This window comes from Mustela putorius, unplaced genomic scaffold (genome assembly GCF_011764305.1).
Source record: "Mustela putorius furo isolate JIRA1106 unplaced genomic scaffold, ASM1176430v1.1 tig00003836_pilon_pilon_pilon, whole genome shotgun sequence".
NCBI classification, from domain to species: domain Eukaryota; kingdom Metazoa; phylum Chordata; class Mammalia; order Carnivora; family Mustelidae; genus Mustela; species Mustela putorius.
In genome coordinates this window covers 17,661,953-17,681,110 of record NW_025421989.1, presented here as the reverse complement: position 1 = coordinate 17,681,110, position 19,158 = coordinate 17,661,953, and the positions used below count along the sequence as shown (strand labels likewise).

Here is a 19,158-nt window from a genome sequence, read left to right as displayed (position 1 = left end):
GAATGAATTAAAAAAATACAAGACCCCTCTCATCTATATGCTGCCTACAAGAGACTCATTTTAGACCTAAAGACACCTGAAAATCGAAAGTGAGGGGATGTGGAAACATCCATCATACAAATGGATGTCAAAAGAAAGCAAGGGGAGCAATACTTATATTGGACAGAACAGACTTTAAAACCAAGACTGTAACAAAAGACAAAGAAGAGCGTTACATAATAATAAAGAGGACAACCCAACAAGAAGATATAACTATTGTAAATATGCACCCAACACAGGAGCACCTAAATACATAAAACAGTTAATAAAAAGTGTAAAGGAACCCATCAATAATAATACAATAATAGTAGGGGAAAACTAACAGAACTGATAAATGAATTTGGTAAAGTGACAGAATACAAAATCAATGTATAGAAATCTGTCACGGGGCGCCTGGGGTCTCAGTGGGTTAAGCTGCTGCCTTCGGCTCAGGGCATGGTCCCAGGGTCCTGGGATCGAGTTCCACATCGGGCTCTCTGCTCAGGGGAGCCTGCTTTCCTCTCTCTCTCTCTGCCTGCCTCTCTGCCTACTTGTGATCTCTGTCTGTCAAATAAACAAATAAAATCTTTAAAAAAAAAGAAATATGTTGCATTTCACTATGCCAATAATGAACCAGTGAAAGAGAAATTAAGAAAGCAATCCCATTTACAATTGCACCCAAAATAGTAAGATACCTAGGAATAAACCTAACCAAAGAGGTGAAAGACTTGTAACCTGAAAACTATAAAATGCTGATGAAAGAAATGAAGATGATATAGAGACATTCCACACTCATGGAACAGAAGAACAAATATTGTTAAAATGTCCATACTACCCAAAGCAATCTATATATTTAATGACACCCCTAATAAAATACCACCAACATTTTTCACAGAGGTAGAACCAACAATCCTAATGTTTGTATGAAACCACAAAAGACCCTAAATAGCCACAATCTTGAAAAAGAAAAACAAAACTAGAGACATCACACACAATTCCAGACCTCAAGTGATATTACAAAGCTGTAGCCATCAAAACAGTATACTGGCACAAAAATAGAAATGTAGGGGCGCCTGGGTGGCTCAGTGAGTTAAGCCGCTGCCTTCGGCTCAGGTCATGATCTCAGGGTCCTGGGATCGAGTCCCGCATCGGGCTCTCAGCTCAGCAGGGAGCCTGCTTCCCTCTCTCTCTCTCTGCCTGCCTCTCCGTCTACTTGTGATCTCTCTCTGTCAAATAAATAAATAAAATCTTAAAAAAAAAGAAATGTAGATCAGTGGAACAGAATAGAAAAATCCAGGAATAAATCCACAACTATATCATAATTAATCCTTAACAAAACAGGAAAGAATATCCAATGGATAAAGGGCAATCTGTTCAACAAATGGTATTGGGAAAACTAGACAGCAACATGCAGAAGAAAGAAACTGGACCACTTTCTTATGTCACACACAAAAATAAATTCAAAATGAATGAAAGACTTTAAGGTGAGACCTGTAACCATAAAAATCCTAGAAGAGGAGTGCCTGGGTGGCTCAGTGGGATATGCCTCTGCCTTCGGCCCAGGTCATGATCTCAGGAGGTCTTGGGATCAAGCCCCACAGCGGGCTCTCTGCTCAGCAGAGAGCCTGCTTCCCCCTCTCCTTCTGCCTGCCTCTCTGCCTGCTTGTGATCTCTCTCTTTCTCTCTGCCAAATAAATAAATAAAATCCTTTTTAAAAATCCTAGAAGAAAACACAGGCAGTAACCTCTTTGACATCAGCTGTAGCAGCTTCTTTCTAGATATGTTTCCTAAGGCAAATGATATCAAAGCAAAAATAAAACACTGGGACATCAAAATAAAAAGCTTCTGCACAGGAAAGAAAACAATCAACAAAGCTAAAAGACAACCTGTGGAATAGGAGAGAAGATATTTGCAAATGACATATCTGACAAAGGATTAATAAACAAAATCTACAAAGAACTTTATACAACTCAACACCCCCAAAAAACAAATCATTCAATTAAAAAATGGGCAAAATAAATAAAATCTTTTTAAAAAATGGGCAGAATACATGAAGAGACATTTCTCCAAAGAGGACATATAGATGGCCAATTGATACATGAAAAAATGCTTAACATCACTAATCATCAGGGAAATGCAAATCAAAACCACAATGAGATATCAGCTCACACCTGTTAGAATGGCTAAAATTAAAAGGACAAGAAACAACGGGTGTTGGTGAGGATGTGGAGAAAAAGGAACCCTCTTGTACTGTTGGTGGAAATGCAGACTGGTGCAGCCTCTGTGGAAGACAGTATGGAGGGTCCTCAAAAAGTTAAAAATAGGGGCGCCTGGGTGGCTCAGTGGGTTAAGCCGCTGCCTTCAGCCCAGGTCATGATCTCAGGGTCCTGGGATCGAGCCCCGCATCGGGCTCCCTGCTTAGCAGGGAGTCTGCTTCCCCCTCTCCCTCTGCCTGCTGCTCTGCCTACTTGTGATCTCTGTCAAATAAGTAAATAAAATCTTTTAAACAGTTAGAAATAGAACTACCCTATGACTCAGCAATTGCACTATTGGGTATTTATCCAAAGGATTCAAAAATACTGATTTGAAGGGGTACATGCACCCCAATGTTTATAGCAGCATTACCTACCATAGCCAAATTATGGGAACAGCCCAAATGTCCACTGACTGATGAAATGATAAACAAGAGGGGTGTGTGTGTGTGTGTGTACATGTGCACGCATGCACACATGTGCCTGCAGTGGAATATTACTCAGCCATAGAAAGGAACAAAATCTTGCCACTTGCAATGACATGGATAGAGCCAGAGTCTATAATGCTAAACAAAATGAGTCAGTCAGAGAAAGACAAATACCATATGATTTCACTCCTATGTGGAATTCAAGAAACAAAACAAAGTGGGGGAAAAACAAAAGAGAGAGAGAAAAGCCAAGAAACAGACTCTTAATGCTAGAGAACACACTGCTGGTTAGGGGGGGTGGGTGAAACAGGTGAAGGGGATTGAGGAGGGCCCTTGTCCTGATGAGCACCGGGTGAGGTACAGAAGTGTCCGATCACTATTTTGTACGCTTGAAACTAAAGTAATACTGTATGTTAACTAACTGAAATTAGAATCAAAACATAAAGAGTATTTTTGCTGGAAAAAAACTTTTTTCAGTTTAGCTTAACACTTTCTAGATTTTCTATAATAAATATTAACTACTTTTGTAATGAGGGTGGAAGACTACGGATTCTTTCAAGGGGGCACAAGTGAGATTGTGACCACCAAGATAAACGAGTGAGCTTTCGCCCTGACTTCCCATCTCCCACCACCACAGCTTTGCGCCAGCTTCCTGATGCTTGCCTCACTCCGGCTCACATCCGGGTCACCCCCACGGAGTGTCCCACTCGCACTCTGCCTCGTTCATTAGACTGCACCCAAAACCATGCCACGCTTCCTGCCACCAGCCCTGCAGCAATGCTGTACAGTCCTGTGTCTGGAAGCCGCATCTGTCCTGCCCCACGAGTATGTTTTCAGAAGTTCCCTGCAGGTGGCAAATGTGTCTCCCCCCAGGCACTGGCCCTGGGAGTCGCCACAGCAAAGGGAAGGCCAATGCGACTGACTGCAGGGCTTCCCGGCTGAGGGTACCTTTGTCCTCTAGGGGCAGTACCTAGAATGTCCTTCTCCGCTGCCTCCTTGGATAGGCCTCAGAGCCAGGGATGGAGCAGGGTTGGAAGTTTGGAATGGACTGTATTAGGAACTCCAGAGTCCTTGACTAGGCCAGGGCAAGAACATCTTGAAGCAATTGTAGCAGGCGTCCCACAACCTCCTAAGTGCATGACCTGGCCATTGTGCAAGCTATTCTAAGTCTGTTTATGACAACTTCAGCTCATTGAACAAAACTTCTTAAATCTCATAGGAAATTTTATGAAGGGAAACATTTTTGGAGAGTACATCGGAACATTCTTTTTGAGGTGGCTGAAGGGATCTTTCAGGTAACACCTGTTCCACTCTGCCCAAACCCAAGTCTGCACAGAGACAGTGGGCCTGGCTAAAGGGCCTGCAGTAATAAACTACTGCTCCTGGCCACAGCCCATTGGGATCTGACATCGGCGGGACCTGGGAGCCATCTGACCTTCTGACCCTCACCTCCTGGGTGTCCCCAGATCTTGTAGCATCTTCTTCCCATACCAGATGGAAACAATCTTCCCACCACACAGGTGAGGGTATGACATAATGCTGACAGATCCTCTAGCAACCATTACATTCTTCACCTTTTCATGTGGGCTCACATGTCTCAGTTCATGTAATTCCCACTTTTCCAATGCAGCAACGAACAGCATGGGGTGCATGCTATCAGAGAAGCGAGGCTACGACTCCCAACTCTGCCATTTGCTCGCTGTGTGGTTTGTGGGAAGTGACTTTAGCCTTCCGAACCTCAACTTCCTCTTCTGTAAAATGGGCCCACCAGGCCAAGATCACAGAGCTACTGGGAAGATGTTAAAGTAACGGTCACAAGGCTGGGCTCTTAGTGAGGAGGAGCTGCAGAGAACACCGAGAACCTCCATTTTTATGGGAGTCCTTTGCGGCATCGCCGGACAAGTTACAAACCTGGCACACGTATTCCCACCGCATGCCTACCTGGGAGCCAGCTTTCGGGATCTGACTTAGCCACTCCCTACTCCAATCACTGTCACTGCCTGAATTTAGGCCTCTCCATCCTTCTCTTAAACCACTTGCCAAAATCCTAACTGGTCTAAGTGACCTCACTCTTTCTCTCCAAAGGATGCCACAAGCTTTAAGACAAAGGAAGAACCTCTTGTCGCCCCCTCTTCCTGCAGGGCTCACGCTCCCTTATTGGCCTAGAAAATGTCTTTTTCCTTTCACTGGCAACTCAAACATGGCCATCACTGTGAAGCTGCTCTTGATTCCCCCCACCCCCTACCCCTGATCAGCTACCCCTGCTCCGTGGCTCCCACGAAACACTGAATGCCCTTCCGCTGCACACTCACTGTGCCGTATAAACAACTGGTCATCTTTGTCTCTCTCAACTCCTCGAAAGCAAGGACCTTAAGAGCTAAAATTTATTGAACACCTGCTAAAAACCAGTCTCTCTTTCACTTACTACTATTACCTCTACTTTACAGAACATTATACTGAGGCTTAAAGATGTTAAGGCACTTGCTCGAGGTTGCAAGTTACTAGTGGCCAAGCCAGGATTCGACATCAAAGCCCACGCTCAGTAACTAGCATAATATATTACAGTATAAGACCTAGCAGCAAACTCAGTATCTAGCAAGCCGTAATGTCTCTATTATTTCTCTTGCTGTGTAAAGAAGTGTTTCGAAACACAGTAGCTCCAAACAGTAAGCAGTTACTATCCCACCGTTTCTGAAACTCAAGAATTCAGAAACATTTTCTATGGGTGATCTGTCTCAGGGTTGCTCAGGAAGTTTCTGTCAAGATGCCAGCTTTGGCTGCCATCGTCTGAAGGCTTGGCCAGACTGGGGAATCTGTTTCCCAGACGGCGTGCACACGTGCTAATGGTTATGGACAGGACGCTTCCGGCCCTTCGCCTGCAGACCTCTCTGCCAGCTTCTTGAGTGCCCTTAAGTCATCCTTACTGGCTTCCTCCCAGAGTGACCCATCCAAGACAGCAAGGCAGAGAAAACAACGTCTTTTGTGACCCAGCCTCGGACGTCATACTCCATCATTTCCACGGTATCCTACTAGTTACAGAGGTCAGCTTTATTCAGTGTCGGAGGGCACTACACACCAGGGTGAACATCAAGAATAATCAATGGGAGATCCATAAACGCTAAGTGAGTAAGTGGGAAAAAATCCTAACAACTGCTACGAGCGTCAGAATCTCTTCTAGATAATGAGAAATTTGGATAAGTTAACCACTTAAGTTTCCTCCCTTTTACCTCCAAAACCATTAGAAGACTCTTCCCAAATTGTCCCCAAACAGAGTATCAAATGCATTCGAGGCTTTACTTCCATTAAATTCTGCTAGAGGCTACAGGTGAGTATTTGCTAACTTGGCTTCTACTTTATGGTTTTAGGCAGAGTCAACAAAGTATAAGAAATTCTCTCAGTTTGAAATATAATCGTTTCCTTAACAGCAAAACAAATCTATGTTTGATTTCAGGATTGACACTGTAGTTTGATGCCAGTGTAAGCCCAGCCTCTGGTCAAAGGCTTATCTTCTTTAGCAGAATATCTGTGATTAAACCCAGGTAACCAAATTCCTTGTGTATTACAACAAAAATAATAGTATCTTTGGTTTTAGCCCTCAGCCCGTACTTATTTTCAAGCCAAGGTTTTATTTGCTTGCAATAATTCTTTAATATGATTTAAGACATAGGATGAGAAAAACCAATACTGAAATGAAGCATTTTATAGATACACATTGAGACTGAATACATGAAATGAACTTTATTCTAAAGACCAGTCCATGTCAGCAGAAATGAAAGCCAAATATGAGCTGTGCTCTCTACTGCCCTTGGTGCCACGACATGATTGGATCCGAATTAGTGTGTAAGCTGCGTCAGAGTACTCTTCAAGTCTCCCTGGGTCCCATCCACTTGCAGTGCTCTCTACCAGGGGTTGGCCAACTAGAGCCCATGTAGTTTTACTAAAAACACAGCCGTGACCATTTGTTTATGAACACTCTATGGTTGCAGCAGCAGAGGTGAGAACTGACAGCAGAGAATGGATGGCCTGCAAAGCCAAAAACATTTACTATTTGGCCCTTTACAGGAAAAGTTTGACAATCCCTGATCTCTTCCTCTGGATGCCTGGCCTAACGTAAACTGTTACAAGCCCAAAAATGTGTATGCATGTTATATGCTGTTATAAAACATTTTATGGGGGGTGTGTGAGACAGTGTTATTGTTGATGTATGATATGCACATAGTAATGGCACAAATTTTAATGGTGGAACACGATGAGACTTTATACCCAGTGCAACCACCTCCCATATTGGGAAAATGATCCCTGTGGCCCCTCACAGTCAATACCCCCAGCAAAGGTAGCCATTGTTTCCAATTCCATCACTTAGATCCTTTTGCCTCCTCCTGAACCTTAGATGGCCGGAAGCATGCAGTGTGTCACTGAGCACTGAGGCAGTGGCCTTCTCCCATACTGCAGCATGGAGCGGTTTGTTCTTCATTGCTGTGTAATAGTCACTTATACGAATATACCATGATTTATCTACCAATTCTACTTGTGGATATGAGGTTCTCTCCAGGTTTTTGCTGTTATGAATAAAGCTCCTATGAACAGTCAATGTTCGTGTGTTTTGATGGGCATAACAACGGACTTATTTTATGAAGATGGAATTTCTGGGTAATAGGAGATACCAACAGGAAGACCAGTTGTGCAGGTATCACAAAGTTAGGAAAGGCCAAGTTCAGGCAACACTAACCCAGCCTCCTGGTTGTCCTCTTTAACCACCATATCAGTTCAAATATAATTAAATTCTGCGACAGCTCTTCTCGTAACTCCTCCTATAGCAGACTGTACTCATTATTATGTTACACGGCACTCTGTCTGAAGACACTGCTCCCCAGCTTGACGAGGGTAGAAAAATAAGAAGCATGCCCATGCTGCAAAATTCTAACACTGAAATATGGCCACAAGTCATAGGGTTTCAGACAAAGGCAGGAATTTGCAAACAAAGAACAAACAAAAGCAGAACAAACCAAAAACCTATAGGCTTTTGTGTTTTCTACTTGAGTCTCTATAGCGAGCAGAAGTGGACTTAAGTGGCATAAATCAGAAAATGATAACGGAGACCGAATAAAATTCTCATAAATCATGTTACTAAGTATAGTTACGTCTTAGATGTGAAACCCAATTAAACAGATGGCCACATGCTGTCAGAATCAGCTCCTAATCAATAAAGATGTTCATTTCAGAAAATCACCTTAATTTTTCACTTCTTCAGTGAAGGAAAAAGAAGACAGTTGGGGGTTTGGGCAGGGGTCGTGGGGGGAGTCCTAACAAACCCAGTGGGGAAATGTCTCAAAAGGAGCTCCACCTGTCTTAATTTGTAGTCCAGAAAATCAGAAGAGAGAGAGAGAGAAAGTCACCCAAAGGATTCCTTGTCATCTTGCCTGGGAATGTAATTTACAATGAGAGCAAGCACTGGTCATTAGGAAAATAGAAACAGCTTGAATCTCTTAATTAAAACACTGCTTCAAATTGTTCATTTCAAAGCCCTCTGTTCCTGAGCTTTCCAGAAACCAATGGGTTACCCCGAAAGGGCTGTTTCTTCAGTAAACCTGTGATAGGATCAGCTCTTCCAGACAAGAAAAAGGCTGAGCAGGAGTGAATCCCAGAGGCAGAATATTATTAGGCATACTTAAATCCCCAAAGCAGCCGTAAGCATTCACTGACATTGGAAAATAAGCGTGAGAAGAATCTGTTAACAATCTATCTCAATGCCGCTAGATTGGGGAAAATGAAGTCTACCAATGCCAAGAGGTGGTAAAAACAAGAGTTGATGAAAACACTTCTGGACTTTGAAATACTCTCTTTGCCACCCATTTGGTGTTATCTGGTAGAGTTGAGTATTTGCACACTTTACAGGCCAGTAATTTCATTCCTAGTATACACCCTAAACACTCGTCTCAGGGGACATGAACAAGAATGTTCACAGTAGAGACACTGTTTACAAGCGCCAAACCCTGGGGTGGGGGAACATATTGGTCTGTCAACAGATAAAGTCTGTAGTACAAGTAAGCAATCTGAGATACAGTCATGCAATGAAATATTATACAGCAGGGAAAATGAAAACCCCACTACCACATGCTACATGGATGAATCTTAATAACATGTAGATTAAAAAAAGCAAACCGGCTTGACACTTCATGCAGTATGATACTATTTTATCATGCTATAAAAATAAACGAATGGCTTAAATTTCATTAAAAAAAGAAAATGATAACCATGAATATCAGAAAAGTAGTTACCTCTACAGTGAACAAGATGAATGGGATGGGGAGAAGCATGGACAGATGCAATGAGATCAGGAATGTTCTAGTTCTTGGTTGGGTGGGAGATTCATAGGAATATAATTTATATGTTTTAACATGTTACATATATTCTTTGGCATGTACCAAATATCACATAATAAAACATCTTTTAAAATGGATAATCTAGTCCAAATTTGGGCAGTTTCTGGACCCAGATGAACCCTGACTGGTCAGGTTTTATTCTCCGCTGGACCCAGTCTGATTCCTGCTGGTTTCTGGACCCCATCTGGAAGAAATGTTCTGAGTCAAGTCTGAAAGCTCCTAACAGAAAAGCTGGGCAGCTGGGATCCAGGCTAAGAGAAGGACTTATCCACCTGCTCCAGAAACAGAAAGAACGCACTAGCTCAAGGAGCTAGGAAGGCATCTGCTTCAATTACCAATAAGCAAGTTGAGGAGCACTGTGAAGCAAGATCCTCGCAGCAACCCCAGAGAGCTCCTCGTGGCCAGAACTGAACACTCTTGAGCAATGACACAGAGATTCAGAGTATTGGATTAGAACCCATAGAATAAAATAAATACCCATGGGTGAATGGACAGTCCCTTCCTTAAAAGAGAATTCACAGCAATACAAATGCGGAAGGGAAGAAATGGAAATTTCCATTAGGCGAACAGTGCAGGGACACTCGTTGCTTACAGGTTTTAATAATGGATGCTAAAATCAGTGAGGGAAAGATTGGTGAGAAAGAGGATACATGCAGTCTCAGAGATATAGTTCCCAACATATTGCCACCTCTTCATCAGGGGGAACAGCAGCTTTATGGTGGAGTAACCCAGCAGAATCCACCTTCCCCAGGTGATCGAGGGTCACGTCGCATCAACAGTAAGAAGACGCACAGATAGCATAAACTTGATAATATGACTCACTAAGGATGACACAACATCACTTCTGTAACATTCGTGCCCCAAATGCGTTAGCTTCACTCTGATCATGTAAAAACACTAGACAAACACAAACTGAGGGCTCTTCCACAAACTAACTGACCAGTACTCTTCAAAGGTTTCAAAGTCCTAAAAGACAAAGACTAAAGAACTATTATACTCTGTAGGAGACTAAGAAGAAATAATGACTAAAGGCAATGTGGGATCTTGACAGGATTCTGAAACAGAAAAAGAACGTAATTGGCAAAACTAGTGACATTTCACTAAGGCCTTCAGTTTAATGGTGTTACAGCAATGTTAATTTTCTGGTTCTGATCATTGCACTATAGTTACATGTTAACATTTGGGTGGTTGACTAAAAGATAAACGGAAACTCTGTGTTCTGGCTTTGTAACTTTTTAGTAAGTTTAGAAGTAGCTCAAAATAAAAAGGCGGGGTTGGGGGTGGAGCTGGGTGGCTCAGTGGGTTAAGCATCTGCCTTCGGCTCATGTCATGATCTCACAGTCCTGGGACTGAGTCCCGCGTTAGGCTCCCTACTTAGCAGGGAGTCTGCTTTTCGCTGCCATTCTGCCCTCACCCCCTGCTCAAGCTCTCTTACTCTCAAATAAGTAAAATCTTTAAAATAAATAAACAAATAAAATAAAAAGGGGGGGTTAGAGCAAAGGATACTCTAAAGAATTGTACATTGCATAATAGGTTATTCCAACTATTATAATTAATATATAATTATTATTATAAATAGTAGCTAAAAGTTAAAATCTTAAATATCCTGGGGCACCTGGGTGGCTCAGTCAGTTAAGCGTCCAACTCTTGATCTCAGCTCAGGTCATGATCTCAGGATTGTGAGATCAAACCCCACATCAGGCTCCAGGCTCCATGCCAAGCATGGAACCTGCTTAAGATTCTCTCCCTCTGCCTCTACCCCTCCCTCCCCCACTCATTCTCGCTCCAAAAAAAATAAATAAAATAAAATAATATAAAATTAAAAAAGTAAAATCTCAAATATCTTTAGCTCCTATGTAACATATGGGTCTCAGTTCTCAGTTTGGAGCTATATGAAATCATCACGGTGCACATATACAGACACACACTGTCAATTAGACGGCAATGACACTGTAGGGAGAAGAAAGCAAGTCTTCATAATAATCAGTATTTCTATAGGAAGGAGTGACATTCAAAATATTCAAAATATTTAACAACTTATTTGATTATACAAATTAACATAGAAATCCAAAATTACCACCATCTGCTTGTTTCCTTCTATTTATTATGTTCTCAGACCAGTCCTTCAGAGACTGCCATTCCCAAAAGTGGCCACACAAGGGCGACTCTAACGAGCTGTGCCTGCTGGGAGTTGGCATTCAGAGCACCAGAGCTGTCCTGTCTGGCCAGGGAGCCCTGTTGGGATGAGGGCCAGCAGGGCGGACCTACAGAGGGCAGGCAGGGCCCCTCACCGAGAAGGTGGCATTCAAGCAAAGATTTAAAGGAAATGGGAGCATGAACCATGCAGATCACCTGGGGAATTTTCCAAAGCAGACAGCCTCTTGTGTAAATGCTATGAGAGAAGAGTCTCATGTTCTAGAAACAGGAGGGAGGCCAGCGTGGCAGGAACCAAGGTGACATAAGACAGCAGTAAGAGGCTTGAGGGCCATTACAGGTAGTTAGGCTTTTATTCTAAATGCAAAGGGAAGCTGATAACCGGTTCTGAGCAAAGGAGAGACCTGAGATGACTGTAAAACATCTTTAAATGTCTGCAATATTCGATTTAGAACAGCTTGAAGGGGAATACAGACGGAAGCAGGGAGACCAGTGAGGAGGCTATGGCGGGTACGTAGTGAGGAGGAGATGGCCCTGTGGCCAAGGGCGGCAAGTCTTTATAAGGTCCATTCCCCACATTCAACAAAGTGCACTGAGATTAAAAGTGTGAGATTAGATGTTATCACCACACGAGGGAGTAAAGACGAAGACCAGGAGAAAGGCAGGAGGGAGGAGAGAGCACCAGGGCCTGAGCAACAACAACAGGTCACTGCCAACCTCAACTCAAATGTCTGTCGCTCTCAGGAATGTCTTCATACTTTCACTCAAAAGGCTATACCTCCAGACAATATACAGAAGTGTTTTTGCACGCTCTTCAACTTTTTTATATGGTATCATACTCGATATATTTTCCCCAGTTGTCCTTTTCCCCATACAACCAATATTTATGAACTTTATTCTCATTAATACCGGTTGCTCTAGGCTCTTCATTATTCACTGATACCTGGAATTCCTTTGGGTGAACATGCCACACTTGAGCCATGTTCCTGCAGAGGGACACAGAGGTCACTCCCCTTTTTCTGCTATTACGAACGACACCGGTATGAGCATTCTCACATGGGCCTCCTCAGGGAAGACCTCTTGGCAATAGTTCTCAAACTATGCAGAGTCACCTAGAAGCCTAAATAAAACAGATTTCTGAGCCCCACAGGGTTTTTTTTTTTTTTTTAAATAGACTTAAGATGGGGCCCAAGAATTTGCATTTCTAACAAATTTATTTATAAATTTTCTTTATAGCTAATCCCCTCAGGTTCTGTCATCCACCCAGCTACCGCTTGTTTTTCCCATAAATCCTAGAAAAAGACACATGGTTTGGACAAAATCATTAAGATCCTGTTGAAAGGAAAGTGGAAGCTTGCTCCTTTTCATGGCCAACTGCACTGTGTTTTACTTATTGCCTTTTGTTTGTTTGTTGACTCAATAAGGTGAAGGGAGAGGGGAAAATCTGGCACGTGGGGAGGGCAATAAAGAAATCATAGGGAGGGAAGGGTTCCTTCCACTCCGTGCCAGGTTAACAAGGAGACAAGAAGCTGGGTACTCACGGATCTGGTTGGTGGACGCACTGTAGAAGGCGTTGACGGTTGTTGGATTTGTGAACCACCTGTAGAAAGAGAAGCAAATACCACCAGGCAATCACCATGATCCATGCAGAAGGGCAGCAAGAATGAACACGACGTGGCAGGACTTATTAGCAAACAACCAGGGAACACTGGGGAAGTGGGGTGTATGGGCAACTTCTCACCTCAGTTTAGGGTTATTGCTCTGTGCAGTGAACAATGTCGTCCTGAATTGAACAGGGCTCAATGAGAATATATGATCATATGCCTGGTTATTCACTCCTCCTAATGTAATGGAAAACATCAGCACCGGTGCTTCTGAAATAGCTTTCAGGAGAAATTCTAGAATCTAGGAGGCTTTCCCCAGAAATGGAAAGAGCAACAAGCTGATGTTCGGTAAGACCTGCTCAGTGGGTCCATGGGACAGCTAAGTTTCTACAAGGCATCACCTCTGAATTGTCCTTTAGAGGTTTTAGACTGATGACAGCATAGAGACCCACATAGAGAGACATGACTAAAGCATGACCATGTTGCCCAGAGGGTCTGTGGGCTCCAGGCGCGAGTTCATGGATTTTTTTTTTAAGATTTTTAGTTATTTCTTTCAAAGAGAGAGAAAGTGAAAGAAATCACAGAGGGAGAGGGAGAAGCAGACTTGCCACTGACCGAGAGGAGAGCCCGAGGAGGGGCTCGATCCCAGGATCCTGAGATCATGACCTGAGCTGAAGGCAGATGTTCAACTGTCTGAGCCACCCAGGTGCCTCTGAGTTCACAGATGTAAGCTCCAGATCTAAGGGCTCATCCTGCCTCTCTCGCTAAGTCGCCGGGTTGTGTTGCAATAGCTGCCCACCTTCCTGGGGTGTGGTTTTAACTATAAAATTTAGGTACTGCATTAAGAGGTCTTGGGAGTATTTTCCGGCTATAAAGAGCCTACATTCCATTTGAAATGCATACATTACTTAGTAGGGCTTGGCAAGTTTTTTTTCTGTCAAGAGTCAGATGGTAAACATTTAGGCATTTTGCAGGCAAAGAGGCAAGAATCCAAGATGTTATATAGGTACCTCTAGCGTAGGAGCAAAGCTTCCACAAAATGATATTGATGAAATTAAAAATGTAATAACTGAGTACAATTTTTTTTAAAGACAGGCCATTATGAGAAGAATAGAATTCTTCTGGGGCAGAATAACATTTTTGCTTAATTGGGATTCAAGGTTAGTGCTTCCTATCTTCAATCGACTGCAAATATTTATCTCTCAGAATCACTCTGCGTTCACGGGCCATACAAAAACAGGCGTCAGGCAAGATTTAGCCTCCAAGTTGCAGTGTGCGGACCCCTAATTTAGATGCCAGTGAGTTTCTTTCCTTTAGGATAAAAACCAAGCTATCTGAAGCTAAATTGTTCAAAATAAACTCATATAAATCCCTTTGTGGAACAATCATTTTAGTAGTTTATATTTAATAGGAGAATTACAACAAGCTAATAATTTATGTCAGACTAATATGAAACTGGTAGGAAATCCAAGTGTTGATTCTTGTTGATCCACACATACCTTCTCCATATAAAGAAGTCTACAAATAGGTCATGGTGTTATTCTTATTAGTGGTAGTAGCAGCGGCAGCAAACCTTCACTGAGCACTCACAATGCCCTAAGCATGCCCTATTCCTCAGGTTTTCTTCCCCACAGCAACTATAGAAATTATTGGCCTATCTCACAGATGAGGACAGTGAGACTTAAGCATTACATAACTGCATAAGGTCCGGTCTGAGTTCAAGCCAGTTTTTTTTTCCCCCCCAAACCAGTTCTCTTAAACATTGTATCCTACTGGACACATTCCTGGATATCAAGAAAACGAGTGCCTCCTCTAGTCAAAACTGAAACCTATACTCCTTTCCATAAAATGCGTACTCTTTGCCTTCAGGTTTAAGAATAGTATTTCAATAAGCACTAGTGTTTAGCAAACAACCCTACTGACTGGTCTACTTTCTTGAGGAAGTAAGTGAAGGCAAAAGCCCCTTCAGTGCCCTAACGTCACTCCCTATAGTAGGTAGAATTAGGGCTCCCCAAAAGATGTTCATGTCCTAATCCCTGGATCCTATGAATAGGATACATTACATCCCAAAAAGGACACTGCAAATATAATTAAGGGTAAAGTTCAAAACAGAGAGATTTTGAACTGGATATCCAGGTGGGCCCAATCTCTCACTAGTCCTTAAAAACTGAGACTATTCCTTGGCTGGAATCCAGAGATGCAATTGAGGAAATCAGATTCCAAGAGTCAAAAGGATCCGACATGCTGTCGTTGGCTGAGATGTAGGGGCCATCATGCAAGGACCAGAGAGAAGTCTCGAGAAAGGAACAGCAGCTCCCAACTGACAGCCAGCAAGGAAGTAGGGATGGCAGTTCTAGAAGTACCAGGTGGAGGAGGTGCCAACATCTCGGCTCAGAACTGAATTCTTCCCAGAGTCTCCAGCTACAAGCCCAGCCCACTGACACTTCAATTCCAGCCTCATGAAACCTGGATCTAAGAAAGCAGCGAAGCCATCCTGTACTTCTGACCTCCAGAACTGTGTTTTGAGTTATTGTGTGTTTTGAGCTGCTAATGTTGCATTAGTTTGTTACAGCAGCAACAGAAAATTAACACATTACCCAAAGAACCCAGCATTTCTATGCCTGAAGTTTGAGTCAAGACAGGAGAATCCAGGTGCCTCTGAACTTGGCCTCTAGATGACACTGGTCCGAAGCATACTATGCACCAAAGATGATGTGTATTCCTAGAGCTCATCCCTTCTCTTCTCCCCCTCCCAACCCCCCCTTTCCTTTAGCCAACAATCAACTTGCAAAACATGAAGATAAGGGTCCCTGCACGAAAAATGTTTTTAACTGCTGATGGACAAAGGTGGACAAAACAAAGAAATCAAATGATCAGGTGGGGCCCGATGGGGCCTCTAAAGCTTCAGCAGGAGTGGCTGAAACATCCTATTTCATACACATGATCTCACCTCTCCTGACTTCCCATTGCTCTTGCTATCTCTGTGCTATGTCTGGAGTCTTGATTATACCCAGAGCTGATATTAAGTTGCTGCACCAGTACATCCTAGCACTTGCAGGCACTAGTATTTCTTCTCATTGGTCAGTGCCCACGCCAAACCAGCCATTAAATATGGCGTCTATCTGCCTCATTATAGCCAAGTTTATTATACATTCAGTTTTACTATTCTCTAATATAAGGCTACCAACCCTGGTTTTAATATGTGTTTATAATTTTTTTCACATTCCTCCCATTAAGAAGTGGAGCCTAAATTCCTCTCCTCTGGATTATGGGCTAGCCTTGGTGACTCGGTTCTACAACATAAAATGCAATGGAAATGACACCACAGGACTTCCCAAACTAGGCAATTTAAAGGCAGTACAACCTCCCCCCTGGTGTACAAACACGCTCCCTTCCGCTTCTCTTTCTCAGGAACTTGCCCTTTGATGCTTCTTGCCCAATCAGCATGCTGTGAAGAAGCCCAGTTCGCGAAGCCACAGGAGGCGCTCCAGCCAACAGCCATCATCAGCCACTAGATGTGAGAGAAGCAGCCTCCCCACGACACCAGTACCAGCCACTCTCTGACTGCAGTTACATGAAAGACTGGAAGCAACAGCCACCCAGCTGAGCCCAGTGCTGGCCAGAGCCACAAGACGGGATGAGAGAGAGAGAGAGAGAGAGGGAAATCTTGTTGTTTTAAGCCTCTAAATCTTAGAGTGGTTTGTTACACAGCAGTAAATAAATGAAACATTGAAAAGTTGGTTGTCCATAGATTACATTGTAGCCACTGGGTTGAATTTTCCCATAAAGATGTTTAATTTGCCCAACATGACCGTCTTTTAAAGAACTGAATTGGAATTAATTTAAATGAGGTTCTCCACAGTCCCCACCACCCCCTAGCATTTATACTCGGGAAGGTCACCATTTGCTAACTGACTGAGCCTGGAAAGTGTATGAGTTCATGCAAATTATCTCCCAACAAGATTTTAAGCTCCTTATGGGCTAAGACTATTGTCTAGTGGCATGCACTGAACAGAAGATCAGTACATCTATTTAAATGACTGTATTGCTATATATACATCTGCTTGAATAAAAAATAGCTTTAAATTCAAGTGCTTCAAATTCTTCTTACCACTACTTTGGGATGTTCTGTGTTTGGGGAAGGATTTGATAGAAAAGGTATGAAGAAGCCTCATATAAATTTCAAAGGGAAACTATATGGGGATGAAAAGATCCTGGACAATGGAATACACAAAAGGGGTATAATAATAATAATGAAATACAATTGTCTAAAGACAAAGACATTGGTACCCTAATTTCTACGGACCATATAAAAGAGATGTACACATCAGGCTAAAGTTTGACATTTTACCCATCAACTCTTAGAGATAGTTGCAGGAATGGCAAAACCACAGAATATTTATTGCCTTATTTCTAATATCCTATAGAATATATCCTTCCCATTTCATAGATAATGCTTTTGCAAACAAAAATTATGGGCAAAACCATAATTTGTATAGACATTTCGTGTATTTTTACGTATTTTTAAAAGTTATTTATTTTTACTTATTTTAGAGAGAGAGAGCAGGGGGTCGGACAGAGGGAGACGGAATCTTGAAGCAGGCTCCCTACTAAGCACTGAGCCCAATGCAGGGCTCAATCCCAGGACCCTGAAATCAATGACCTGAGCCAAAATCAAGAGTCAGCCACTCAGCTGACTGAGCCACCCAGGCACCCCATATTTTTAACATATGTTTGAAAAGATAGAGAAAAAAGACCCAGACATGTTTGGTCACAGCCAAATGAGAGTGAGTTAATAGGGAAGCTGACTTAAAGTCATTTCTGTCAATGAGAGGGGACGCTAGAGGGAAAGAATTACTTCTGATTCAAGCCAAGCAGTAGACTAAATCCTCTATTTTTAAGCAATCTGATGAAGTGACAATTCTGAGAATCAGCCCCTAAATATGCACCTTCAGGGATGACCACCCAATTAATTCCATTCTTGCTGACATTTCCCACTGTGCTAGAAACTTCTTAATACACATTAGTTCAGCTGAAATGAATTCCACAAGAATGAAAGATAAAGGGTATTTATCTCCTATACCCACAAAGAAGCAAAACGGTATTTCAGGGCTTTGTGGAAATAAAATCATGACGTGCTGTTCAAAGTAAACTCGTGTAGTGGAGCTACTCCCAAATCATCCCCACTAGATTAACCCATCAATTTTCAAAACTAAAAGATGTCAATTAAAGCCAATGTGTATCACAAAGCTAAAATTTCCTACGATGCCTGAAAAGGAGCAGCCCAAAAGTTCTTTTAAAAAACTAACTCTCCTATCACTTTACTACACAAAGAGGATCTCCAATTTCTTAATGTTGCTTTCCCTGAAATACACGTATGGTCTGAGGAAAGAAGAATTAGTACTACTGAGAGGCGCCTGGGTAGTGCAGTCAGTGAAGCATCTGACTTGGTTTCCAAACAGGTCCTGATCTCTGAGTCACGAGACAGAGCCCTGGATCAGCCACTTCACTCTGCGCAGAGTCTGCCTGAGATTTCTCTCTCTCTGCCTCTCCCTCTGCCCCTCCCCTCTGCTTGCACGTGCACTCACTCTTTCTCTAAAATAAATAAAATTTTTTTTTAAAAAAAACTGTTAGTGCTATCGCACTGATTTTCATTGCTAGATAGATTTTCCAGAAACATTAACCAATTTAATGTCCTTGTGAAAGAGGTATTGCAACAGAGAAGAAAACTACCCAAGATCACACAGTTCACCTAAGTCCACAAAGTCAGCCAGCATTTTTCTAAAGCATAAATAAAATATTAGAAGTAGTCAAGGCCATTAGATTAGAATCTGACAGTCCATCAGTATTTTAGGATGATGTTAAAGAGGACACATTTAGGGATTTTTCAATTAGCAACCTGGGCCTTGCTACACAGCCAAATGAAAAACGCATTTTGAAATTAAAGAATTACTTTGACAGCATCTCTAATATTGAGAAGCCCAAAGCCTGAAAATTCAGAAAAATACTGGTGACAAAAATACCTTGAATTTTCCACAAATTCCAAGAAGAGTTTGAACTGATCTGAAGTAGATCTGAAAAGGAACCAGGATGATTCACAGAGATCTGTGACGACCATACTACATGTAGATGGCTCATCAGGATACTGGAAAACATTTGCTGAACTTGTCAGATTCAAGACGCTACTTTTAGAAGCCTACATCTAAAATGTCTATTGAATAACTGAGGTTAGGAATGAAGCAGGAGAGATGGACGGAGAGATGTTGGGATGACAGGAGAGAACCAAGGACAGTGGAACACAGAGCTTTAATGCAGCTTC

At 42.4% G+C, this 19,158-nt stretch overlaps 1 protein-coding gene across 2 annotated transcripts in view; it reads right to left on the bottom strand.

Annotated features, from left to right (window-relative positions):
• PHEX (phosphate regulating endopeptidase homolog X-linked) overlaps positions 1-19,158 on the bottom strand; it is a 201,893-nt gene that overhangs the window by 38,769 nt on the left and 143,966 nt on the right. For both annotated transcript variants that reach the window (XM_013064900.2, XM_004769183.3), the window contains exon 15: positions 12,777-12,835. In XM_013064900.2, the coding sequence (XP_012920354.1) occupies positions 12,777-12,835 (59 nt within the window). The remainder of the gene's footprint in view (positions 1-12,776; positions 12,836-19,158) is intronic.